A 25,824-nucleotide genomic window follows, 5' to 3' on the forward strand; every position below is an offset into this window, starting at 1 on the left:
AGCGAGCTCACATCAGCCTTCAAGCATGCCAGAGAAAACAAGATGTTCAACAGGGCGTGCAAAAGCAGGCAGCAATGCGAGTGACGTCCTCGCAGACACAAATGCATGCTGTGGGCAAACAGAGTACTTCAAGCAGAAGGGTGCTTACCCTGCTATCAGGAAGGATATAGATGATCACTGTTATAGTCCTGTGCAGAACAGACCCCAAAGGGAGTCAGCAGGGATCCTCTTTGAGGGGAAGAGAGAGCCCCTGCCAGGACAGACAGCGTTGAGCCAAGGAAACAACACAAAGTGCTCCAAGGTTTCCTCCAAAGGTGATTGGCTGGCATCCCATTTCCAGATGGCAGGTAGGTTAACCTTAGCAACAGTAAGAAAGATGACAGGTCTATGGCGGAGCAGTAGAGCACTGCTATGGGACCAAATGTCCTCACCTAGGAAGTTAAGGGTATATGAAAAGGGAAACGCTGAAGGCCAACATGAGCAAGACTGCTCAAGCTGAAGCAACAATCCCTGGTCACCAGAGACCAATGATGTGATTATTCGAGGATCAGAGGCAAGGATGGTGTGAGCCCAAAACCAAACAGACCCTGCATGGGCAGATGTCCTTACAGAAGGATGTTGAAGGGGAGAGGTTTAAAAAGGACCACCTCTCTTGCATATGCAGAGCTGCAGCCATTTGCTGGATAGCTTTGCAGTGGCCCTGGTAGAAGGCCACAGTGCTGGTAGAGTCTTTTGTGATGACTATCAGACTTATGCATGCGACAACCCACACTTACCACCTTCCAACTCTGTTGATTTCATTATTTTTTTAAATTAGGGCTTAATGCGAGTGATTTGATTGGACATTGCAAGATCCTCCCCAAAGTGCACCTTGAGCATCCTGAGATCGTGACCCCTTTGAGCCATACAGCAGCAGCCTTCTGGTCCCATCAGTTCCCTGGATGCCCGGTTACCTCCCTTCTTTCTTCCCTACAGAGAAGATGTCCCAAATTGGCCCTGGTGAACCCTCGCTGTGGACCTGTGCCTTGTGGCTCAAGGGTCTGCCTTCAACCCAGTAGGGAGTGCTTCCACATCGCACCACAACCATGCAACCCCAGGATCTGCCTCCAAGCCAGCCAGGACTGCATCCGCATCCCCCAGGCACCCTGCAGCCCAAGAATCTGCCTTGGCCCCAGCCAGAGCCTGCTGCAGTGCTGTAGGCTCCCAACCAGGTACTCCAGCTCGCTCTCCAGGACTCTGCCACTGCTTTCTCCTATTAAGCGGAAATTCCTCTGTCCATCCCGATCCCAGCCCCGGCGCCCATGCTCTAAATGACCCCAAAACCTAAGATTAAGAGATTTTTATTTGCATACACATTGAGTCTTGGTTTGTAGTCAACAACAGGTGACATTTGTTGCTAACCTGCAAAAGTGGAGACACGCTCCCACTATGCAAGATAAATTTATGTTAAACCTGCCTGGACAGGATCCCTGGGTGCTATGTGGGTCGGTGCCACTTCCAACAATCCTGTCACTAAGGCCTGGGACACTGGAGGAACATGCTCCAAGTTCTTGAAGGAATAATGCCCAAAGCATCTTTGGAACCTGTATCTCCTCCCATTTTTTATTTTTTTTTTTTTTGCAAAGACAAAACTGAGCTCCTTATGCTTCTTTGTAGGCCTCCCGTGTCCCTAGATCCCATCTTTTTTGATACCCAAATCCCAGGTGGGTCAGAGGAGGTGGTGAGGGCCTTTGGAGAAGGCATACTTCTCTTTCCTCACATCCCATGGGATTCCCAAGCACAGAAGGAATCCAGGACATCCTGGGCATCGCCCTTCAGGAGTCAACCCATTGTGCCCTTTGCCACCTAAGAAGCCATGGCCCCCACATGGATGAACTGTATGTGTTTGGGTGTCTTCAGTACGTGTGAGACCCAGAGCAGTGTGTGAGGCAGGCATGGGCATATGAACAGGATTGTCTCCATGGCTATAACCCAGGTTGCTCAGCCATCCCCAGTCCACCTTGAGAGTCAATAATAGGGCTTTCCACCTTCCCGTCTCTTTGAAGACTGCATTTTTAATGCATATTAGATACATTTCTGCAAGGCACCTACAGGTAGACATATTCCCCCCTATTCACATACATCAGTGTCCATAGCATTGGTTGGATAGTGATGACCATGCTGTCCCCTGGATTCCCGAAGAAAGTCTCTTAGGCACAGCAACAGGACTTGAGAGGAAACATGGAGTGAACCAGCTGAGAGGCAGGGACCAGGCCAGAACTCACAAATCTAAGCCAAGCCACAGGGCACAGTCCTGGTCAGCCAGAAGAAGAATGGACAGCTTGAAGATGAAGAGTGATCCTTCAGTAGGAAGATGTCCTAAAACCTCACCAACGCAGGAGCGCCACAGTGGTAACAAGGTGAGCCACCAGGTCAGAGCACGGCAGGTGCAGTGGAAGCACTGGGCTGGACCCAGCGTCTTCTGAGCCCAGCCCAAGGCTCTGTGCTATTCCCCAGACTGCCCTGTCCTGCAACACTGGGGCCTGAGTATCCCCTCCCACTACCTGCAATCAGGGATGGTTGCAGCCAGGACCTGCAGGGTGCAGCTGGGGCCAGAGGGGGTTGGGGGCAGGATCACAAGTGAGCCTCAGGCAACTGTCTCTCTTCCTGATTTTGTGCCCCTGGCCCATGTGCCTCTGAGTCACCATAAGTCATCTCCCTCAGCTGCATTCCATGGGAGCAACCTGCTCGCTTCCTCCGCGGTAGAGTTAGGAAGCCCCAGCTCTGAGAATCCACAAGTGCCAGCACAAGGTTCCCCAGCTTTTAAGGGCATGAACCACAAGCCATTGTGGAGAAGCTACCTGCAGAGCATGCTGGGAACTCTGCCCCAGAGCAGGACCTGCTGTGGAGGCTGGGTAGGAAGAGTGTCTACCTGCCTGCCTGCTAAGACATCGCTGAACCTAAAGGTAGCCCCTGACTTGGCTGGCCACTGGTCTGGGTGGAGCAGCTTGACCTCCTGACTAGCCAGGCATGCCTGTGGGCTGTGGTGCTAAGGCACACACACGCATACACACACACACATGCACACACACACACACACATACATACGAACACACCGCCACACAGTTAGGCTTCACCTTGCACCTCTGAGTGGACCCAGAATGTAGAGGTCAGATCTGACTTTTGAATCCCTGGGGGCCTTGGGCTTTAGGTGCCTAACGTGGGGGGCCCGGGGATGGGGGTGGGAGGAAAGTTGGTGGCCAACTATTCCAGGACAGGGTGCTCTGGGCTTATATTTGTTTACCAGGCAGGGTGCAAATCCCAGGGTCACAGCAAACTGCCCTGTTCAGCTGGCTTCGTTCCCTGCTATGTGTTCACTTCTACCCTTGCCAACTGTGGGACTCACACTCTGGGTCCTGGGGCCTGGAGATAGTTCTGTAACATGTGGGAGAGTGGAAAAGTGTGAGGCGGGAAAAAGGGGGCTGGCACCCCAGCAGGCAAATCTGCTGTCCAATGGCCTCCCCGTGCAGCTCCCGATCATGAGCTGAATCACCAGCCCCTCCCTCTGCAGGGGCTGGTACCTGAGCCTTGTGCAGTGGAGGCATCCTCCCACTCGGCTGCACCTCATTCTCCCTGACTCCCCATCACTTGTCCACCTGTGCCTGGCTCACAGCAAACTTGTGCACCAGTCAACACTCCCTTATGGCCTCCAGGATGGAGATTAATCAGGGATCCTATGATGCCATGGTCTTGATGCCTGCCTTGAGAGCCTCCCTATCCTGAATCTGTCACCCCCTAAACATATCTGTCTGCCACCCTCCCACCAGCAGTGTCGCCTCATTGGCTCCTGACTCCCACCACACTAGTTCCTCAGTCTCATCAGGCCCTCCCGTCCAACCACGTCCCCACGACCCCGGAGCCTGTCACTCAATCCCAACTCACACACACGTGGGCCCTGACTCCTTTTCTTTGTGCCACGTGCTCAGGGTCAAATATCAGACCACGTGAAAGCAGCCAGAGATGCCTGACCTAGGTCCCTGGATGTCCCTGAGCAGGTTGGCACCCATACCTATAACCAGAACCTCAACGCTCAGCACAGCTTCTTTATGCCATGTTCAGCTTCTTTGTTTTTAAAAAAGACACTTAAGGCAAGGAGTGGGATGGATGTAGAATCAAAGGCACATGAGAACAGATCTGGTGCCTAAAGGATTAATATATTTCCTTCTCCCACCCTGCTGCCAGCCCACAGTGACTGGGGCAGCTAACATCGTGACCCCTCTGCGGTTGACAAGAATCTGAGGGGTTCCAGCAGAGTCAACAGGAAGTTCTCACATTCTACACCTAGTAGGCATCCAGGATTCCCAGGGCAAACCTAGGATTCCCACTGAAGAAAAGTTAAAAGGCAGGGGCGGGGAGGAGGGAGGCAAACAAACCTCCCTGGTGTCTCGTTAGAGATGTAAGAAGCATGGAGATTCGAGCTCCAGGAGAACTTGATCTGACAATGATATTAAAATGAATGCATATGAATGTCCAAACAGGCAGGACTAAAACTACACCAATCTCAGGGATAATCAGAGAGGGATTCTCCAAAGGATAACAGCATTTATGTGCAAGAGACAGGACACTGCAAGGGGACCACACAGGCCTGGGGAGCCATGCATGTCAGCAAGGACATTGTACGTATGCGCAAGGGGAGGAGTATATGTTAGGCACTTGGAGGCCAAGTACACTGGTGTTGGAGATCAGAGGCAGGAGCAGGGTCAGCTTGCTGGTGGAGGTGCTTTACTGGGTGACAATTCCTCCCAGAGAATCCTGCCCAAGTCACTGCATTCAAAGATCAACCTTGGCACGGAAATCCATGCAGAGCACAGGCTGCACCTAGGAGGGGACTACAACAGTCATGGAAAATGGTACTAAAAGGTACATTTATTTTGGTGCAAAAGTTGGGGGGAATCCTTGTTGGGGACAGCACAATGGTGTATGAGGCTAATCCTCTGCCCAGGGGCTTATGTCCCAGCAGGTGCACTTCCAGTTCAACTCCCTGCTTACGGACTGGGAAGGCAAGGAAGGATGGCCCAAAATCTTGGGCCCCTGAGCCCACGTGAGAGACCTGGAAGACACACTCCTGGCTTTCAGTTTTGGATCAGCTCAGTTCTGTCCAATGCAGCTATTTGGGAAGTGAGCCAGTGATGGAAGATCATATGTCTTTATCTCTTCTCTCTCTGTGTAAAATCTGTCTTTCAAATAAAAGTGAATAACATCTTTTTTTAAGTGCAATCTTTGAACATGAGGAAGTCTTCAAACATTTATGGGAGAAAAACTGTGTGAATTTCAATTTTAGTGAGATAAACATGTTTATTTCCACTATTCTTTCTTCTTTTTTTTTTTTAAGATTTATTTGTTTGTTTGCAAGGCAGATTTAGAGGGAGATACAATTAAAGATCTTCCATCCACTGGCATACTCTAAATTGCCATAACCAGGGTTGGGCCAGGATGAAGCCAGGAGCCAAAAACTTCATCTGGGTTTCCCACTTGGGTGGCAGGGGCCCAAGCAGTTAGGCTGTTTTCCCTTGCACACTAGCAGGGAGTTTTCTAGGCACATTCTGAATCAGAAATGGAGCAGCTGGGACTTGAATCGGGATGCTGGCATCATAAGTGGTGGCTTAAAGTGCTGTGCCATACTAGCCCCACATCATTTCCTTTTTAAAAACCCTATTCCTTTAAAACGTAGAGTCACAAGTAGAGAGTGACGAAAATCTGTTGGTTCACTTCCTGGATATCTGTGGCAGCCAGGACTGACTGGCACGCAGAGGCCAGGAGCACAGAACTCAACCAAGGACTTTCACATGGGTGGTGGGGACCCAAGGACGTGGGCCGTCACTGCTGCCTCCCAAGCTGCATGTCAGCAGGGCTAGATCAGAAGCAGAGGTAGACCTTGAACCCAGACACTGCAGTCGAGGCACACAGGTGCCCTAAAGAGGTGTTGGATAGATGCACTGCACCCAATGTTGTCCCGCATTCCATCTTTCCAGGAAGGTTCCGAACCACACACGGAAGGAGAAGTCTCACTTGGAGAAAGTTCTCACCTGAGCCAGGCAAGCAGGCACCTCCGTCTCTGTGTGCTCTCAGCCTGTTGGGAACAGCATCTTGGCATCACCAACTTCCACAGTCACACAGCAAGCACAGCTGATGGGAAAAAGGCACGGTTTGAAAAGCAGCAAAGTGGTCCAGGTCACAGTAGCTGCTACTCCACTCACGGCGCCGGCATCCCTTCAGGACACCGACTTGTGTCCTGGCAGCAGGGTAGACCCTGGGGCATTGCTTAGGCTCCTGTGTTCTGGGTGTCACTCCAAGGGACACCACAAAGGAACAAATTTGGGAAACTAAGGGTAGAAGATCCAGGTCGGGGCTCCCCAGAGGCGTGGAGCCAACATGGCGAAAACAGGCCCATCTTGCCCAGTCTGAGGACAATGTCCTGAGCCCACCTCTCCCCAGGCCTCCCACCACCCTCGGTGCATGTCAACCCAACCCCTCTCTTGGTAGGTTCCTGGTCTTCGCATGCATTCTCCTGTCTACCACAGCGCACGGCCTCCCAGTCACCCATACTTGTGGTTCTGCAGAGCCCAGGGGAAGCTGGTTTCCTGAGAACAGCCTCCCCCAGCAGCACAGGTGCCAGGTGACATCAGACCCCTGCAGGGTGCACTCCAAACAGCAACCTCTGCTTCTCTGCAAAGCACCTCCACCTCGGGAGGCAGAGTCTACCTTCAGTCCTGTGTGCAGCAGGGTGTGGCACGAGTGACAGATGTTATGGGGAACTCGGAACCCACAAGAGCTCACCAGATTGGGTCCTGAGTTCCCACCATCTTAACTGTCCACATACTCCCCCAGGACCCCTGAATTGCTGGGAAAGGCACAAGACTGTTTGCTGAGTGTACACAGTCTGTGGGCTCGGCCAAGCCATTCCTGCAGGAGCCACCAGATGGCTTTAGGGCTGCTCTGGGCTCAGGGCTCATGGGTGGAAGTCCCGCTGATGCCCAGGAGAGAAGACTGGTCCAAGAGGGGGCCTGGAGGCAGTGAGGGATGCAGAAGAGACCAGGAGGAATGTCCAAGAGTACAAAGAAAAATAGGGAGCTTCACTGATCCCAGCTACTCCAGCTACTTCACCCCTCCCCAGCTGCTTCACCCCTCCCAGCTACTTCATCATCCACATGCCCAGAGGCAGCTATGGCCTTGCCCTGAGATGAACAACGCCCCTTTGTGCTGTGCACCTGGCACTCAGGTGGTGCCTGCTTGCCCAGGGTGTGGCTGCTTCCTTGCGTCCATTGCCTGGCCCTACTCCATGCCCGCATCTGCAGATGGAGCAGCCTGTGGATGCTGTGTGCGTTACAGCAGAGAGCCCTGGGCCCTGTGAGTTTGGGTCGGGGCCACTTGTTATCTGTGTTAACCTCAACAGCAATCAGAGACTCCCAGATGGAGATGAATTGGGGCGGAGCAGAGCGGTCCTGCAATGGAATGCAGGGAGGATGTTAGAGGAGGGTCACGTTCAATGTTTCCCGATCATCACTGGCCACGTAGGTTCGTAGTGGACGGTAGTCCCAGGGTGAACTGACAGTGGTTGAGCACGCATCCTCTGGGAGGCATTTTTAGTGTGGCCTGCTAAGCAAGGTCATGCTTAGCAGAGTTGCTGTGGCCGCTGTGGCCAAGCCCCTGGGCTCGCAGACCCTTCCTGTAGGCCCTCCCCATGACTCCCTTCCTCCCTCCTCTCCTTCCTTCCTTTCTTTTCTTCTTCCCCTACTTTTTTTCCTTCCTTTATCTCTCTTACATTGTCTCTGTTTTTCCCTTCCTCCCTTTTCTCTTTTTTCCTCTTTTTTTTCCTCTATTCTCACAGCAATTTTGTCTTTCTTCTGAGCATTTTCATCCTTGCGTGGATTTGATTTTTGTTTTGGATTTGAAAAACATCAGCCCATCCTGTAGCTATGCTATGCTGGAGGCTACAGGAGCCTTGGGGAAAGAGAGAGAGAAAGACAGAGAGAGATATGGAGATGCTGTGCTTCAGGCCTGGATCCCCCAAACTCCGATTCTTTCCACCCCAGTGACGCTGTCAGGGCACAGGTGGGAGGCACTCTGCTTCTAGCAGTAGCTCCCCAAACTGCAGCAGCAGCTGTTGAATAAAAAACGGGCCATGTTGGGTGAAAGAGTGCTTGGTGCTGCTGGGTCCCCTGTGAAACACAGGGGGGAGCCCTGGAGAAGCCCCCATGCCCCCCCACACATACCTCCCACACCTCTTTCCTTCTCCCCCACACCTTCCTTGCCTGTGGGTAGAACTATCTCTGTGATCCACTTTACACACCAGCCCGCTATATGACAGGTAAAAGAGCCAAGAGGTGACACAAAGGAGTAGCCTGGGATGGAAAGCAAGGAAGGGGGGAGGGGGTAATCCAGGTGAAGGATTGAGGGGGGCGGAGCAGGTGTATCCTCAGGGAGCATCTCTGTAGTAATGAGGACAGCAGACAGCAGCCCGCTCTGAGATGGGAGGTGCCCAAGAAAGAGCTGCCTGGGTACACCTGCAGGGCCCAGGATGGGCGGGCCACAGAGTCAATGACACTCCCTGTCGCGAGTCCCCCTCCCCTCAGGATCCACAGGGACAGGGAGGGCCTGGAGGCAGCACCAGCCGGGTGAACAGAGGCCATGTTCCTGGCAGGGCACCCGTGGTGTGGCAAGAAGGGCAGGCAGACGCTGAACACAGCCTCGCCTTGTGCTTTGGGAGTGGCTCTCAAAGGTGGGAATCAGACTTTCCAGTCCCTGCAGCCACCACAGCCCAAATACTTGGCAGGGAGCCACGTCCCTCAGGCATTCCCCAGCAGTGGTGGTGCTGGGTGGGGCTGGGAACCAGCAACCGGAGGGGCTGGCAGCCAGGCAAAGCAGAGTGAGGGGGGGAGGAAGGCAGTGATGGGAGGGGCCTGGGGCCTGTAGGCGCCACACCCACTCCAGAGCCTCCTGCCTGGCAACCAGCAGCAGGAGCCAGCTGTGTCCAGTCTCCTGCTAACTGCTGACGTGCGTCCATCTGTCTGTCTTGTTGGGAAGTCGCTGTGAGGTGGACGAGATGGCCTGGTGGAAGGCTTGGGTATGTGGCAACTCACTGGGGAGAAGGGAACGTGATGATAGTAAGGGGTCAGTAGTCACTTTGGGAAGCAGAAACTCGGTGGAGATCAGCTCAGCCACTGGCTGGCTACCTGGGGGGAGGGGCAGGCAGCACAAACCAAAGCCCCCCCAAGGCCTGTAGCAGTGGGATGGTGGGGGGTGAAGATGGGGGGGCAGTTTCAGGCAGCCAGAGAAAGCAAAAAGGGGAAGAAGCCAGGGGCAGGGGTGTATTTCTCGATGTGGTACTTACTGGACCCCTGCATTTGGGGAAGCTTAGGCCGGCTGTTCCCTGCACAGGGGAAGAGCTTATGTGAAGGCACAGAGGGTGAGGAGCTGCTGGCCTTCATAGTAAGTGGCTCCATACAGCCCTGAGTGCAAAGACGGACACGGAGAAGCCGGCAGGGTGTGTCCTGAAGGGCCCGGCGTGGCGTGGCAGGCCAGGGCGTTCCTGCTTTACCTTTAGAACAGTTGGGGAGCCATGCAAGGCCTTGAGGCTGGACAGGAACCTGCCTGGACAGGCTGCAACCAAGCATGAGGAAGCGGCTTCTCAGGACAGAAGAGTGTTGACTTGCCAGGACTGCGGAGGGGGCAGGAGGGCCTGGTCTACAGGGGACCTTGCACGCTGGAGTGGCCACCCCCAGGGACTTCAGGGTTACAGATAAGGACACAGAGGCTCAGGAACACAAGGAAGCTACCGGGCCTGATGTCCCAGCCCAGTGAGGGAGTCCTCAGGGAGCCCAACAAGCTGGGCTCTGGGCAGGTGAGGCTGGGAGGACGTGATGGGGAGCAGGGCCAGCTGTGCTGGTCACTTGGGAAGCGGGCAGCAGCAGCACAGGGCAAGGTGCCAGCGTGGCCTCCGGTTTCATCCCTATTGTGGGGACATTGCCAGAAAAGCCCAACATTGGGCAGCTTTCAAAGCCAAGGGCAGACTGCAAGCCTCGCCCATAGGAGAAAGCCCAGGTGTAGCAGTGGCCCCGTGCCTATCACAGAATGCATTAGAGTTGAAGTCACGGGTTGTCTGACTCACCTCTTCTGTGAAAATCTGCCAGTCTGGACTGGCCTGAGATGGGCAAGTCCTGGCAGGAACCTGTAACCAGGCAAGCGAGGCCCAGCACCGCTTCTGGGATGGAAACTCCTGTTGTTAGCCAGACCCCTGCCCCCCAGGATGTTGGTTTATCCCCTCACACCCCACTCCCACACATACTATTTTATATTTTATTTTATTTTATTTTATTTTTATTTTGGTTGCTACAGAGCAATCAGAGCCAGCCAGGGAGCAGCTTGTAAATTAAGCCCAATGGCATTGTCACCTGAACCCTTCACCCACAACCTGGTGGCCTGGTCAGGTCACAGCTCCCCAAGGGACACTATGAGGCCAGGGCAGCCCCTCAGAGATCCCTGGAGCGCAGGATTGAGAGTGGAGATGTCCTCATGCCTTTTGTGTTCTTGTGGGCCAGACTGTCTTTAGTGAAATCTTCCAGAAAGTGCCCTGTCTGGGGAAGGTTGAGTCATGGGCAGAGATGAGGCTGAGTCACACGGGGAATGAGGTCCCCACACCACAGCTTCCTGGCTGCGGCCCCTCTATGAGCTCAGCTGAGGCGTTCACCCTTACTTGGTGCCACTGCTGGGGATACCAGCAAGCTGGGCCTTGCGTGCAGAGCCCCTGGCACAGCCGAGATGCCCAAGTCACTCACAGTAGTAACAGCAACATAAGGCTCTGTAAACTACAGACTTGATGAGTGTACATGCAACTGGCCTCACCTGGGACCACCCCAGGCTCACTGGATTGGACTCCCACAGAGCTCTTTCTAACAACTCCACGGTGCAAAAGCAGAAGCTAGGCATGCAGTGGGCGCGTGAAGGTCAAGCACAGGAGACAGAGGGATGTCTTCCCTCCTGACTCAAGGGTCTCCTCACAGATCCAGCACAGATGGGTACTGGCTCTGTGTTTTGAAGATGTGGTCCAGTGATAGTGAGGGAGGGAGGAAAGAAGGGGGAAAGGGAAGGAGAGCGGGAGGGATGGAGGGAGGAGGGGATTGAGAGAGAGAGAGAGAAAGGGAGGGTGTAAGGGAGGGAGGGAGAAGGGAGGGAGAGAGAGAGGGAGAAAGAGACGGAGGGAGAGATGGAGGGAGAGAGGGAGGGAAGAAGGTAGGAAGAAAAGCAGGCCTGCCTCCAGCTCCCTTCCAATCCAATCCCAATCATCCCCAAGAGTGATCCTGTGTCTCAAGGAGATTAGGGAAACTCCACGGAGCACACAGCCAAAGAGGCCTCAGGCAGGCCAGGAGGCTTGAAAGCCAAGGGCCCCGGAGACTGACATTACCTGTCTGTAGAACATCCTATGGTTCTTTCTCAACCTGACCCCAATCAGCTGTCAGAATACCCTACTTGGACTCCAGCCCTGGAAATTTCCAGAAGTACCCAGTCTTCGAAAAGGGGGAAGACTGAGTTCATAGCACGCTTCCTAACATAGATAGCTCTGTCGGGTGCCTTAGCCTCACCTGGGCTGCCCTAGCACCAGAAAGCGTTGTCTGGAGTGGGCATTTCCCTCCTGGCTTTGGGAGGCATGTGCCTGTGTGCAGCTTACAGATGGTGCTACAGGAAGTTGAGTGTGGCCAGCCCCGCTGCCTGCTTCAGATGGTACTGGCGAAAGCAGGAGAAGGAGAATGGTCCAGCTGTTCCAGCCTATTGCCCAAGGGGCTCAAAGGCTCAGTCACCCAGAGAAGATTCCTGCCAGGGAGCTGGACCCAGAACCTGTGCCATACTGCCTGCTTCTTTCCTGCTCTAAGCAGATCTGACTTTCTTTGCAGATCGAACAAGAGGGAGTCACGGTGAAGGGCACCCCCCACTTCAACCCGGACCCTGATGCAGAGACCCTCTACAAAGCCATGAAGGGAATCGGTGAGTGGGCGTGTGCAGCCTGGACACCGTGGGGCTGTGCCTCCCGTGGGAGCTCTGTAGTAGCACCTGCAGCCCCAAGGTTGGAGAGGGCGCTACGAGACAGTGGCCACCTCCTGCATAAAGCCACTGGACTCCGCCAGTCTGGAAGTATGCCCCCAACCCCTGGTGGCTGGCCACAGAGCCAGCTTCCTGCCTGTCTCCAACATCGCTGTGACAGGGAAAGGGCTGGCCCAGAAGCCTGGCAGACACCTCAGCTGGAGTTTTTCTTTCCCTGTTGTTGCTGCTGAGAGACAGGGGTTGGGGGTTCATCTGGGACATGATTATTCCTAGACACGACAATCATTTCACATTCTCTAAGTCCTGGAACAGCTTCCTTATTGTCTGCACTGCCCAGATGAGCAAATAAAGCTCTGGGAGGGGAGGCTGCTTGTGCCATGCCCTGTGGGTGGTGTGGTCTGCACTCCTGGTCATGACCATCTTCCCACTGCATCCACCCTGAGGGACAGCAGACAGGCAGCAGAGATGGCTCAAAGGTCCTTAACTTTATCACCATGCCAGACCTGATGTGGGTGGGGAAGTGGGGACGAGGGAGTGTCTTGTTTACCCCCAAGCACATCATTCGGCTGTTCGGACTAGCCACATGGTAGCAGGGCAAGGGCGCCTACTGCTCCACCCCAGGCCGCTGCCCTTACCTGTACCCATGGAGTTGGGGTGGGGGTATGAGGGGTACTCAACACTGTGTCCTCCTGCAGGGACCAACGAGCAGGCCATCACGGACGTTCTCACGCGGAGAAGCAACACGCAGCGGCAGCAGATAGCCAAGTCCTTTAAGGCTCAATTTGGCAAGGTGAGGGGGAGGGTTGGGAAGGGGGTTCTGCAGGGACTAGCTGTATGGTCCCTCCATTCTGGGGGTGAGGCCTTCTCCAGGGACATTCTTAAACTAATACATTTTTTTAAAATTCATTGTAAAGTCAAGTTTAAGTGGCTGTTCTATCTCATCCCATGGCCCCACTGTGGCTCCCCCAGCCCCGCCTTCCTCTCCCTCCTTAGTCCTCAAGGTGCTGTTCAGGTCCTACACCGAAGCTCCTCCCACTCCTGCACCTGAACCATGCCCACTTCCCCAACCCCAGCTGTCCGTTCTGCCATCTTCTCATTGGAGCTGTTGGTGCCGGGCCTCGCCCTTTTTGCCCATGGCAAGTCCAAGATGGCTCTAACCGCCCGTAGGTCAGAGCTAAACACCTGTGGGTGTCAAGAAACACAGGAATAATGAGTGTGTTGCTGTGCAATTTCTCTCTCCTCACCTCCCGACCACACATTATTCCTTACATTCTGGAAAAGCAATGTCCAGAGAGGTTGCAGAGATTTCCCAGTCTCAGAGTGGGTAAGCAAGGCTGAGACTTTCAATCTACATCAGACAAAGCCCTGGATGTGTCTGCTCCTGTGTGCAGACAGACTCGAGGTGGCCCGTCGGGTCCTTGTAGGGACTGGCATCTGGAGAAGCAGACAGACATTCGTCCATCAGGCCACAGGCAGCAATTGTGAGCAGAACACCATGGCGCCATGCTCGGAGCTGGCCATGGGGTAAGCCACCATGGCTGCATTTCCCTGAAGGCTCCTGCTGTGCCCAGCGCACTTGCTGAGTGCTGAGTGGAGTCTCCACCCACGCTTAAACCATGGCATGAAGCAGGAGCATGACTGTCTCTAGCAGGTGGCTAAGGAGCCAGCCCCATGTATCCCAGGATCACATGGCACAGCCCACATGTGAATCTAGTCCGGAGCAGCTTCTGGTCCCAGCCAGCACCGACCACCACCCTGCTCTCCTGCGTTCAGGCGAGGCTGGCACCTAGCTCACCCCCTGTGCTCTTTCCTCCCTCAGGATCTCACTGAGACCTTGAAGTCGGAGCTGAGCGGCAAGTTTGAGAGACTCATCGTGGCTCTCATGTACCCGCCGTACAGATATGAGGCCAAGGAGCTGCACGATGCCATGAAGGTATGCCATGTGGCCCACTCAGGGCCACATCCCACCATGGTCCCCTCATACCCTGGCTGTGCCTGGTGAGCCCAACAGCCTGCTGCTTGGCACCAGGGCTGACTGGCCAGGAAACAACCCTAGTCAGTGCTGCTCAGGGCACAGTGAAACTAGTTGAGCAGGGCAACCAGAAGCCTCCTCCATCAGAGCAGCACAGGGCAGGGACCTGTTCTTCCCAAGACCTGGAAAAGAGAAAGAGGTGATGGGGCAGCAGGTGACCGCACATGGAGCCTGAGCCCAGATATTGTTGTCCTCAGGGCTTAGGGACCAAGGAGGGCGTCATCATTGAGATCCTGGCCTCCCGGACGAAGCAGCAGCTGCAGGAGATCATGAAGGCCTATGAGGAAGGTGAGGGAGGCACCAGGGTGGGCAGGGGTGTGGTGGGAGGGGAAGGCTTTCCCGGGACGGGCAGGAACCCCAGCAGTCTGACATCGAATCACATAGGAAAAGGACCCTTTGGGGACTTTTTCATACACAGGGCTAAGTGCCTGCTGTTTGCCAAGCCCAGTGGGAGATAGTGAGATTGGACATGACCCAGATCCAGTCTTGATGCTGGCCAGATGCTGGGGAATGGCCGGCTGCTGCCTTTGCCCAAGTCTGCCCACCAAGGGGCACTGTAAGCCCACAGAGGGCCATCTGCCAGGCTCCCTTGTGGTGAGGATCACAGCAGCCATGGTCTATCGGACATGTGGCCAGCAGAAGCCAATCAATGATCCATGCTATGAACTTGACTTTGCAAGTGCAGCCCATTCAGCAGCCCTGGCCTGCCCTGGGTGTGGCTTGGCAGCACATTTGTGCCACTGGGTGGCAAGGAAGGATAAGTCCCTTCCCAGCAGGCTTTGTGAGCAGTATGAGAAGCAGTACTAAACGGAAGCTCTGGGCCCACTCCATGCCTTACACCCCCATTTTCTTGCAGATTACGGGTCCAGCCTGGAGGAAGACATCCAAGCAGACACCAGCGGCTACCTGGAGAGGATCCTGGTGTGCCTCCTGCAGGTATTACAGGCAGGCCCCCTGCAGGGGGAGCTTCTGGGCTCCCTAAGCCCTGCCTGGAGAAGAGGCAAGGACAGGAGCACTTTGGGTGTGTCTCAGCATGCTTGGAGGGGCTTGGAGGCAGTGCTCCCAGCAACCCCTCTCCCCCACTCCCTGAACTCCGACTTAGCCAGGTACAGAAGAAGCAACTCCCTCAGGCAAGCATCAGGCCCAGCCCTGTGCTCCCCATGAGGCATGCCTTAGCAGTCCCATTGCACAGATGACAAAACTGAGGCTGACTGAAGGTCACAGGGCCAGAGAGGCAGATGCCCCTGCCTTGCACCCTGAGCCCCTGGCAGCTCTGGCTGGCTAGCTAGCTGGCTGGCCTGACATACCTGCCTCCTGTGTTCCCAGGGTAGCAGGGATGATGTGAGTGGCTTTGTGGACCCAGGACTGGCTCTCCAAGATGCACAGGTGAGGCTCGCACTCCTGGACTTGGGGCTGAGGCCTGGAAGCCTCCCCATCATCCCTGCCCACAGGGGGCTTTCTTTGATGCTGGACTTAGACCCTTTCAGCTCAGCAGCACCTGTAGGCCTCTGGGAGGAGGGAGGAAGAGGGGACAGAGTGGGGCCTGGGTGGGAGGTGCTGAAGCTGCAGGAGCAGCCCAGGAAGCTGACCAGGTATGGACATGGGGGGGAAGGTAGGGTTCTTGCTCTCACCTGCTCAGTCCACTTCACCCATGGCAGGATCTGTATGCAGCTGGTGAAAAGATTAACGGGACAGATGAGATGAAATTCATTACCATCCTGTGCACGCGCAGTGCTCCTCACCTGATGAGAGGTACAGAGGAGGGGGAGGCCACACGGGGCAGACGGCGTGCAGGCTATAAGCTCTGCATCACTCACTGGAGCCCTCTCCCCACAGTGTTTGAAGAGTATGAGAAAATTGCCAACAAGAGCATCGAGGACAGCATCAAAAGTGAGACCCACGGCTCCCTGGAGGAGGCCATGCTCACTGTGGGTAAGTCCAGCGGGATGGGACAGAGGCCCCCATACACGCGGTCTGAACCCCTCGGCCCAGGACCCTGGCACCATGTGTTGGGCTCTGTGGGACCAGCCAGGGAATGTACTCTGTGCAGCCCATGTGACACCCAGTGATGTGTGGGTGTGAGTGTGTGTTAGTGTTTTACAGCACGGGGATGTATGTGTGCAAGAGTAAGGGAGTACACGTGTGTCAGTGTGTATGTAAGAGCACAGAGCTGTACATGTGTAGGGGTGATGGTGTATGAGTGTGTACTGATGTGGGTGTGTGTTAGAGACAGCATGAGATGCATGTGCAAGGGTGTGGGTGTGTGATTGAGTGTGTGTGAGTGCTTGCAAGGTGGCATATGAGTTTGTCATGTAATCGTGCCGGGCCCCAGCACAGCAGCCTCCTGGGGAGCTCTGAGGCTCCAGTGGGGAAACCCTAAGCAATGTCACCGGCATCACCCTGTGCTGCCTGGCCCCTGTCTCACTTGCTTGTGGAGCAAGGGCTGAGTGCCCAGCAGTCTGATATGGGCAGCGCTGAGAACCTCCCAGGGGACCACACCTAGGGTGGTCATAAAGAACATGAGACCTGAGACCCAGGATGGGACACCCTTCTGTCCCTCCGCATGTCCCCACAAGCCCTGCTCCCTATTGGGGCAGGAGGCATCTGGGACTCCCCCAGCCAACTCTGCCTGATGATGGATCAGCCTGTATTGGCACATCTGGCACCCCCCACACCTGCTGTAACCTCAGTCCCCAAGAGCTCATATCTGCTCCCCAATGAAATCTCCCAGCAGGGAGTGGCTGGCACTCCTAGTGGGCCCTCTTTATTCCCCTGCAGCTCACATTCCCCTCACTTCACCCTTTAGTCACAGGGCTTGAACCTGGTGGACTTCCCACAAAGCCTGCAGCCTGGGGCTGAATCACCACCCATACCCCCGCCACTTCCAGCCTCCCTTCCAAAGGCCTGGTGTCTGTCATAGCCTCTGTGAGAGACACATCCAGCAGGCACTCTCTGGAACAGGTGACTCTGCCTTAGTATCTCAGTGCATGGGAATTCAAATGCAGGGTTTCACTCACAAGGGACGTGCAAGAACACTAGCAGACCAGGCCAGCAGCCACCGTGCTGAGTGCCTCTGTGGAGCTGCCTGGCTAGGCTCTCGGTGCAGGTATCTCAAGGCTGCCATGGGACTGAGCTGTCCCCTGACAGGCCAGAGGTGTAGGAGCCCTGTGCCCCCCCCCCCGCCAGTGTATCTCACAATTTGCCCTTTGACCTACCTGCTCTGGGCCTTTGGAACTGTGCCCAGTGCCCCAGGCTTCCCTCCCCACCCACTGTCCCCTGACACAAGCCTCCCCTTTTGGAAGGGGAGTGAAGAAATACACCATAGCTTGCTCAACTGGATCATTCACAGCCCTGGGCAAGACATGAATAAACAAAGGTGTGCGTGGCTTTGCCCGCAGCATCCAGGTGCTAACAGAGCTTTCCTGTTTGCCAGTGAAGTGCACCAGAAATGTCCACTGCTACTTTGCTGAGAGACTGCACTATGCCATGAAGGTAAGTGCCCCCTCCTTAACATCCCCTCCCCCCAAATGCAAGGCCAATGCAGGCAGAACCACCACTGTCTTCCACACTGGGGTCTCTTTTCCCAACCTCTTCTGGGTTAAAGAGGCATCAGTTCTCAGGGGGTGGACGGAGCATGGGGAAGGGCACCGCATCTCCTGAAGGTGAGTCTAAGCAGGTGCATTAGGCAGTGAGCATGACACTGAGCCTTCAAAGTGCTGTGAGACCCACAGTGGGACTGCTGCCCAAGAAGCCCAGGTTCATGGCCACAGGCTGCTGAATGGAGGAGAGCCTAGGCTTGAACCCACACCAACCTGATTGTTCTTTCCATTGCCTCCTGTGATCTCCTTGGGAACTCATTTACCATGGGAGATCACACCAGAGGTTGCTGGGAAATAGGACAGCTTTGGTCTGGACAAGTTGCCAGCAAGATTGCTACACATACAGCTTGCTTTGCCTATGGCCCAAAGGACTGCACTAGCCAAAAACAAAACAAAACAAAACAATGGGAAAAAAAAACATAGGCTCTTAAAACCATACATTAGATGAACTTTCCAGTATCTGGAACCAAATTTAAATGACTTCCTTGAGACTAAAACCAGTGACCACCTTCTCTGATTCATAGTTGCTGGCATCAGCTAAAAAGGAGATCCACACCCACAACTCCTCCCACCCCCAGCTGTCTGGTCAGGGCTGCGTGAGAAATGAGAGAGCACCTTGGCCCTGCAGCTCTATCTTCCATGAGACTGGTCCAGGAGAAAGTGAGTGTGGACGCAGAGTCTGAAGTTGGCCCTGGCCATGCTCCTGCTCTAGGGAGAACTCTCCCTGCAGCCATGCATGTTTCATATCTATAATCTGCTGGAACAAACCAACAGCATCTTGAAGCATTTGGCTCCTAAGAAGAGGAGGCGAGAGATTTGGGCATGAAAGGCAGGGAGTGATGAGGTGATTGTCCCTGTCTTGTCCAGGGAGCAGGGACACGTGATGGGACCCTGATAAGGAACATCGTCTCTAGGAGTGAGATTGACCTAAATCTCATCAAGAATCAGTTCAAGAAGATGTACGGCAAGACCCTCAGCAGCATGATCACGGTAAGCTGGGGTTCCCAATACCCAGGCCATCTCACAACAGAGATGTGAGTAAGAAGCATGGATGTCAAGATTGACGCCACAGTTGCCTGTCCTCTCTGGCTGGGCAGCACACCTAAGCTTCATTACCAAGTGGCCTGTCAGGGCCCAGCAAACTTGAGGGGAGTGGGTGCAGGAGGAAGTAGGTGGAGATCAGATCCCGGAAGCTCCCATATGTCCCACCAGGAAGTTGGCTTTGTACTTGAGTCATGGCTGTGCCTTTGAAGTAGTACCAAATCCTTGCAGCAAGAACTGCATCTGATGAGTCAGAGGGCATAGTTCGCCAGGTATGGAAGCCACCATTTATATCTAGTTGTCCTGGGAAAAAACTTCTTTCTAAATTCCAGAGTGAGACTGGCTGCAATATCATATATTATAGTAGATGTTGTTTTCTATTTCTCTTGTTTATTTGAAAAGCAGAGAACCAGGGAGCTATAGCCCATCTACTGGTTTACTCTGGAAACGTCCACAAAGCCAGGAGCTAAGTCAGCAGCTGACTCTGGGTTGCCCACATGGGTGGCAGGGACCCAGCTACTTGAGCCTTCACCTGCTGCCAGCCTGGATTATGTGAGTAGGAAGCTGGAATGTAGAGCAAAAATAGGATGTGAACCCAGGTATCTCAGATATGAATGGGGCATCCCAAGAAACAGCCCTATACTGCTTCCCCAGATGCCCACCATTGGCAGCCAACTTTTAAGTAGATAAATCCACCAGTGCTTGGACAGTTTCATGAACAGAGGTCAAATTGTGACAAATGTATTCCCAAACCTTCACTGCTCACAGAGTCAAGTAGCTAGTTCCCCTGTAAATATCTACTCTTCACTATTTTGCCCAAGAAACACACAGTTCCCAATATGGTTGGCCCTCCATAGTGGGGCATTCCACATCCATAGGTTCCAACCGACCATACATCAAAACTACTCAGAAAAGTTGCATCAGTTGCTACTTCCTAAATGACACAGTATAACAACCGTTCACACGGCATTCCCCTTGTGTCTGGTGTTACAAACAATCTAGAGTGACATCATACAGGAGGATGTGTATAGATCTTACAAGGGGTCTCCCCAGAGAAGTGTGTCTTGTGAAAAATCCGTGCATGAATTTCAAGTATCTGCACCCGAGTACATGCATCTTTTAACTCCATTTTCCATGTACTTTAGAAGTAGCCGATTTACATGAGGAACTGGGCCATTTTGGTACCCATGGGGAGTCCTGAACCGATTCCCTGTGAGAGCTGAGACAACTCTATGTTTCTGTTTTAAGGCATCTCAGAAAGGGACAGCACATAGCTTGAGGGTGGAGGCCTTGGAGTCCGACTGTGTTTTGCTGCAGGCTTCCCAGCTGATCTGATCAGGAGACAGGGAGCTAAACACCAACCAGCACGGGAAGGCAGATGAGCTGGCTGTGCTGAATTCTTTCCATCACACATGACCACTTCTGGCATCCCAGCGATTGTTTCCCTTCTTAGTTAAAGCAGTCATCCTTGAACAACAAAGTCAAAAAAGTCCTCTTCCACCCATGTAGACCACTGTAGACAGGCTCAGCAGGCTACAGAATTCATCTACAGCCCCTCACCCAGATGACATGTGAGGCCCACCCACTTTGATTTTTACATGATATCATATAAGAAAATCCAGCGGAATTGTGAGAAAGTTGGCCATTGGTCTTCTTTTGCTACAGACGCCATCGAAACAGAAACGCTTTCCAACAGGGCTACAAGTGTTAAAGATTCCCACTTAGGCACAGGCCTTTAGCCTAGTGGTCAAGGCTCCTGTGTCCCATATCAGCTTGTGTATTCAAAACGTGGTTCTCCCTGCTCCCCCAGCTGCCTGCCCTCGCAGGCCCTGAGAGGCAATGGTGAGTTCCTGTTCCCAGCTCCCAGGTCTGGCAACAGTTTAGCCCCAGCCAGGGCAGGGGTCTGAGGAATGAAACAGTGGATAATAGCTCTCTCTCTCTCTCAAATAAATAAATCATTTTAAATTTCCATATAGAAAGTAATAGCCAAGAGTTTTAAAACCACATGTATAACCTATATATTTTTAAAACTTATATTTAAAAAACAATGGCTTTTTTAAAAAAGATTAAATTTTATTTGAAAGTCAGAATTACGCAGAAAGAGGGAGAAGACAGACACAGAGAGATATTCCACCTGCTAATCCATACTCCAAATGGCTGTAACAGGCATAAGCAGGCCAGGCTAAATTCAGGGTCCCTAGCTTCTTCCTGGTCTCTCACATGGGTGCAGGTCCTTGGGCTACTCTTTGCTGCTTCCCAAAGCCATTAGCAGGGAGATAGATTGGAAGCGCAGCAGCTGGGATTTGAACCAGTGAAATGCCAGTGTCACAGGTTTACCAGCTATGCCACAACACGGACCCTAATTGATGGCTTTCTAAACAAACTCTATTACAAAAAATCATCTTTTTCATAGCACTTTAGGGACAGCACAATGGCTCAGTTGGCTGACACTCCCATTGCAAGTGCTAGGATCCCCTGTGGGTGGCCAGTTTGTGTCCTGGCTGCTCCATTTCCCATCCAGCTCCCTGCTTGTGGCCTGGGAAAGCAGTGAAGGATGGCCCAAAGCCTTGGGACCCTGTACCCACTGCTTGCTCCCAGCTTCAGATCAGCTCAGCTCTAGCCATTACAGCTCTTTGGGGAATGAACCAGCAAATGGAAGATCTTTCTCTCTGTCTCTTCTTCTCTCTGGAAATCTACCTTTTCAATTAAAAAAAAAAAAACCCTGTCTTTAAAAAAATACTACCTTAAAAGGAAATTTAAACATCTACAATAAAATGGCAGAGGGAGACAGGCAAGGCTTGCTCCGTTGTCAGGGCATGAAGGATGCTGCTGAGACTCCAGGTAAATCCACTCCCCCTCCAGTCTCTGTCTTCAAGCACAGAGGAGGGGCATGCGTATCTGACCCCACCTCTTCTCTCCAGCCCTGGACGCAGAACCTTTCCACGAAGTGAGTCCCATTTACCAACAGTTCAGAAATAGGCGCATGGGGTCGATCTTCTAGGGACACGGGCACTACCTGACTCCCAGGTGTGCCAGCAGTCAAGCAGCCAGCTCACCTTTCCTGCTGCTCCCTTGCAAAGTGCCCACCCTCAGGGTCATATCATTTCATGGACATGAGAATGAGGCTGAGAGAGGTGAAAAGATTGTCCCCTGTAGGTCTGTGTATGTATGTGTGTAGCTGTGCTCCAGGTCTATTTAACCCAAATCCCAACTTTCTCTATACCCCACATCACCCAGCCCCCACCATCGCACTGGCCCCCTGCTCCAGCTGTGACTCCCCAAACTGTAGCAGCAGCAGCAGTTGAATGGGCCATGTTGAGTGAAAGAAAGCTTGGGTGCTCCCAGGTCCCATGTGAAACACAGGGAGGAGCCCTGGGGAGCCCCCCATTCCACACACACACACACACACACACACCCCTCCCATGTCCTCTTCCCTGCTACCCACACTTCCTTACCTGTGAATGGAGCTGTCTCTCTGATCCACTATCCACACCACCTCCTCATATGACATGTAAGAAAACCAACAGGTGACACAAAGGAGTAGCCTGAGATGGAAAGCCAGAAAAGAGGAGGGTATCTCAGGGTAAAGGAACAACAGAGAGATCCCAAGAAACCTAATGCCAGAAGCTGCTGCTGCTGGGGAAACAGACCAGCCCCCCAGACACCCCCACCTGACTCCTTGTGCCTCCCGCCCCCAGGAGGACACCAGTGGTGACTACAAGAATGCCCTGCTGAGCCTGGTGGGCCATGACCCCTGAAGGCGCCCAAGAACTCCAGCAAAGGCCAAGACCCCTCCACAGACCTTGGCCGTGGACCTCAGCCAGCCTCTCTGTCTTCTTTCGTCTCTCCGCTTGCAGCCAGTGTTTCTGAGCCAGCAATGGTCTTCTCCCTGCACTTGCCTTCCAGGGATGAGCTCAACTCCAAACTTCATTCATGTTCTCTCCAGGCCAACAGATGCCGTGGCATGGAGGGACCCACGGTATGCTGGGGGCTCATTTCTTCCTCCTGAGACAGGAACATTCCAAATTCTATAGGCCAAAAAGCATCAGCAGAGTCCAGGCTCTACTGATATTCCAACCCCAACCCTGCCTGTCCCCCTAAATTAGGTGGGTTCCCCAGAGGAGAGAGCCAGGAGTGTGGATTTTCAACAAGCACCCCAGCCATTGGGCTTCTCTCCTGGACAGTTGCCGCTGCAACCCATTTGCTTTGATAGCATACACTAGTGGGCCACTGAGATGGGGTTGCATGTATGTATGGCAACTTTACTGCCACAAGCATTCATTGACCAGCCTCATCTAACAGTACTGGGCTCTAGCTGGAAGGAAAATTCTCTCACTGTCCTGAGCTACAAATCTGTCCAGACCCAAGAACACTATGTTCCAGGTGGCTCAGACTTCCAGGCATGGATCAGTGCTGATGCCTTTTCTTCCTATAATGCAGTATGTGTCTTAGAGGAACACACCTACACCCTGAGCACAGTTCTTGCCTCACCCAAATGACTGCTGGGGCCGGACGCCCAGAGCAGGAGGTGCCTTTGCTATGGTTTTTAGAATAAAAAAGATTTTTGTGTTCAGAAGTGCCTCTGTGTTCATCAGCAAGCACAATGTGAATTATTTCAGCCCCTGGAAACAAAGATTTGGAGAGTAGCCAAATCCACGCACACCTGTGGATGTCCCCTACTGCCACGCTGCCATGGGGACACACCAGGTGAGCCATGGGACATTTGCAGCATGAATCCTGAGATCTTGGGGTTGAGAGGGACTTGACAAACCACCAAATCCAGCTCCCACCTGAGACTTGATGATCCTGCATTACACACACCCAGGGGCAAACCTGGGTGGACTTGGTGTAGACTTGGGGTGTGCCAGGTATATCTGGTGTACTTGGGCATGCTGGGTATAACTGGGGTATATTTAGTACATCTGGTATATCCAGGGTGTACTTTGGTCTACTCGATGTGCTTGAAGTGTCCTGGCCACCTTCACAGATGAGCGCTCACTGCCCCTTGGACAGCCAACCAAACCAACCAGCCAACCTACCAATCAATGCGATCTGATTCATTTCACTAAGCTGACACCTGCCCCATTGTGCCACAGCTTTCAACTCTGCCATCTAGTGCCACAATATGAACGTTTTCATTGAAGCATTACATTGGCTATCTGGACAAGTATATTTAAGTGCCTCCAATTGTCCTACCTGGAGCCTGGCTTGGGCCACAGCATTTAAACATGCTCCAATGTGCCAACTCCAGTTGTTGGGCCTGGGGTAAGGCTAAACCTCCAGGCAAGAGATGGGGAGGAGGGGACAGGGTGGGCCGTGGCCTCCCATGGATGAGAAGTGGATTCTGTCTTCGCCAGGTTGGCTCAGCAGCTCTGTCCTGGTCTCTGAGCCACAGGTTCCTTGCAGAGCAGGCCTCAATTGTAACTGCTTCACGTCCAACAACCCTAGAGGTAGTGATATAAACCAGCTGCCACAGTTGGGTTATGCTTTGGCCCCTGAGTGCATGCAGATCTTTAGTTCCTGGAGTGGTAAGCTAAGAGGACAGAAACATAATCCAATTACAATGCTTAGTGGTGGTACTTGTGGGAGGTCCTTTGGTCACAGGTTGACACTCTGCTTTGAAAACCTGTGATTGGCCCTCGCCTCTGTTTTTCCAGGCTCACTGTGCAGCCTGTCCCTACTGTACTCAGCACCCTCACTTGAGTCCCTCACTACAGCCAAAGCCTCACCATGCCGTGTGGACTCAGAACCTCCCAGACTGTCAGCTACATAAGTCCCTTCTGTTTGTGCACTTGCTGCCTTGGCTATCAAGTCACAGCAGTGACCTTGAGTAATACCCTTCCACTTGGTGATGCTCCCAGATTCCGTGGATCAGGCATTCAGCTGGGACACTGTGCCCACGTGTCTGTGCCAGCAGGTCTGGGGACACCACTGGTTGGGGTGACTCAAGGGCCCTGGAATCATCTGGAAGCTTCTTCATGTTCATGTTGGTCACTGACTGAGATGGCTTGAAGTCCTCAAAGGGGTCAGTGGGAGTGTCCCCAGGAGCCCTGCATTGTAGCCTGTGCAAGGCAGAGTTACAGAGAGGGACAAAGAGACAAAGAGAGGTCTTCTAGCCATTGATTCGCTCCCCCAAGTGGCCACAATGGCTGCAACTTGGCCAGGCGACCCTTCCAGATCTCTCATGTGGATGCAGGGACCCAGGCACTTGGGCCATCTTCTACTACCTTCCCAAGCGCATTAGCAGAGAACTGGATCAGAAGTGGAGCAATTGGGATTCAAACTGGTGCCCATGTGGATGCTGGCTGCACAAACAGCGGCTTTACCTGATACATCACAGCACCAGCCCACAACCCTTCTCTCATGGCCTATTTGTTAAAGGAACCACAACCCACCCAGTCCGGCACTGAAGAGAGTGCTCATGAATTGGTAGTCATGTTGGGCGGAGCAGAGGAGCGGCTGGTGTTCATCTTTAATCTGCCATAAATGGTTCTCACAACCATAGGTCTGAGGCAGGAGAATGTAAGAAGCCAGCTGCACTCCTCAGTGGAGAGGTGGGGGACTGTCTGTTGGGATGCTGGAGCGTCACCCAGGAAAAGGGGGGCAGCAGCTTTGTGCCAAAATATCTCAGTTGGCACCTCAGTAAAACAGCAGCAGTGTCTGCTCAGGCAGCTGGAATCTGCCCATTGTCACCTCTGGCACAGCCAAGTCAACAGTCAAGGTGCTCTCCATGCCATACCTGGTGAAGTTCCTTCCTGGCTTATGGGCTGCCACCTTCTCTGGGCATCCTCACATGGCTTCCCACAATGTTAACGTTACTGGCAATGGGGGAGAGAGAGAGAAAATATACTCTCCCTGAATCTCCAGTCCTCCTCTGACCCTGATTTTGTCCCCCACCTTCAGGTCCCAGCCTGCCTTGGGGCTCCAACCACAAGTGCTCCTTTCCTAACCAGGACTTGAAGCACTGCAGACATTTAAAGTCGCACAGGACTCCCCAACTTGAACACAGGCCAGAGAGGATGAGTGATTTGTTTCTCCTCTTTTTCTTTCTTTCCATTCAAGCTCCACCCTGGGTTC

General features: G+C 53.4%; 1 protein-coding gene across 2 annotated transcripts in view; it reads left to right on the forward strand.

Annotated features, from left to right (window-relative positions):
* LOC101532925 (annexin A8) overlaps positions 1-23,336 on the forward strand; it is a 39,247-nt gene extending 15,911 nt beyond the window's left edge. Inside the window, exons 1-12 of one of the 2 annotated variants that reach the window (XM_004583327.3) lie at positions 8,948-9,103; positions 11,928-12,018; positions 12,771-12,865; positions 13,895-14,008; positions 14,305-14,395; positions 14,964-15,043; positions 15,434-15,493; positions 15,766-15,859; positions 15,944-16,039; positions 17,541-17,599; positions 18,574-18,696; positions 22,446-23,334. In XM_004583327.3, the coding sequence (XP_004583384.2) occupies positions 9,083-9,103; positions 11,928-12,018; positions 12,771-12,865; positions 13,895-14,008; positions 14,305-14,395; positions 14,964-15,043; positions 15,434-15,493; positions 15,766-15,859; positions 15,944-16,039; positions 17,541-17,599; positions 18,574-18,696; positions 22,446-22,505 (984 nt within the window). In that variant the 5' untranslated portion in view covers positions 8,948-9,082 and the 3' untranslated portion in view covers positions 22,506-23,334. Of the gene's footprint in view, positions 1-8,947; positions 9,104-11,927; positions 12,019-12,770; positions 12,866-13,894; positions 14,009-14,304; positions 14,396-14,963; positions 15,044-15,433; positions 15,494-15,765; positions 15,860-15,943; positions 16,040-17,540; positions 17,600-18,573; positions 18,697-22,445 lie in introns of those variants that run through there. The other variant, XM_058671269.1, reaches the window with a different exon arrangement.
* The last annotated feature ends 2,488 nt before the right edge of the window (positions 23,337-25,824 follow it).

This window comes from Ochotona princeps, chromosome 13 (assembly GCF_030435755.1).
Source record: "Ochotona princeps isolate mOchPri1 chromosome 13, mOchPri1.hap1, whole genome shotgun sequence".
NCBI classification, from domain to species: Eukaryota; Metazoa; Chordata; class Mammalia; order Lagomorpha; family Ochotonidae; genus Ochotona; species Ochotona princeps.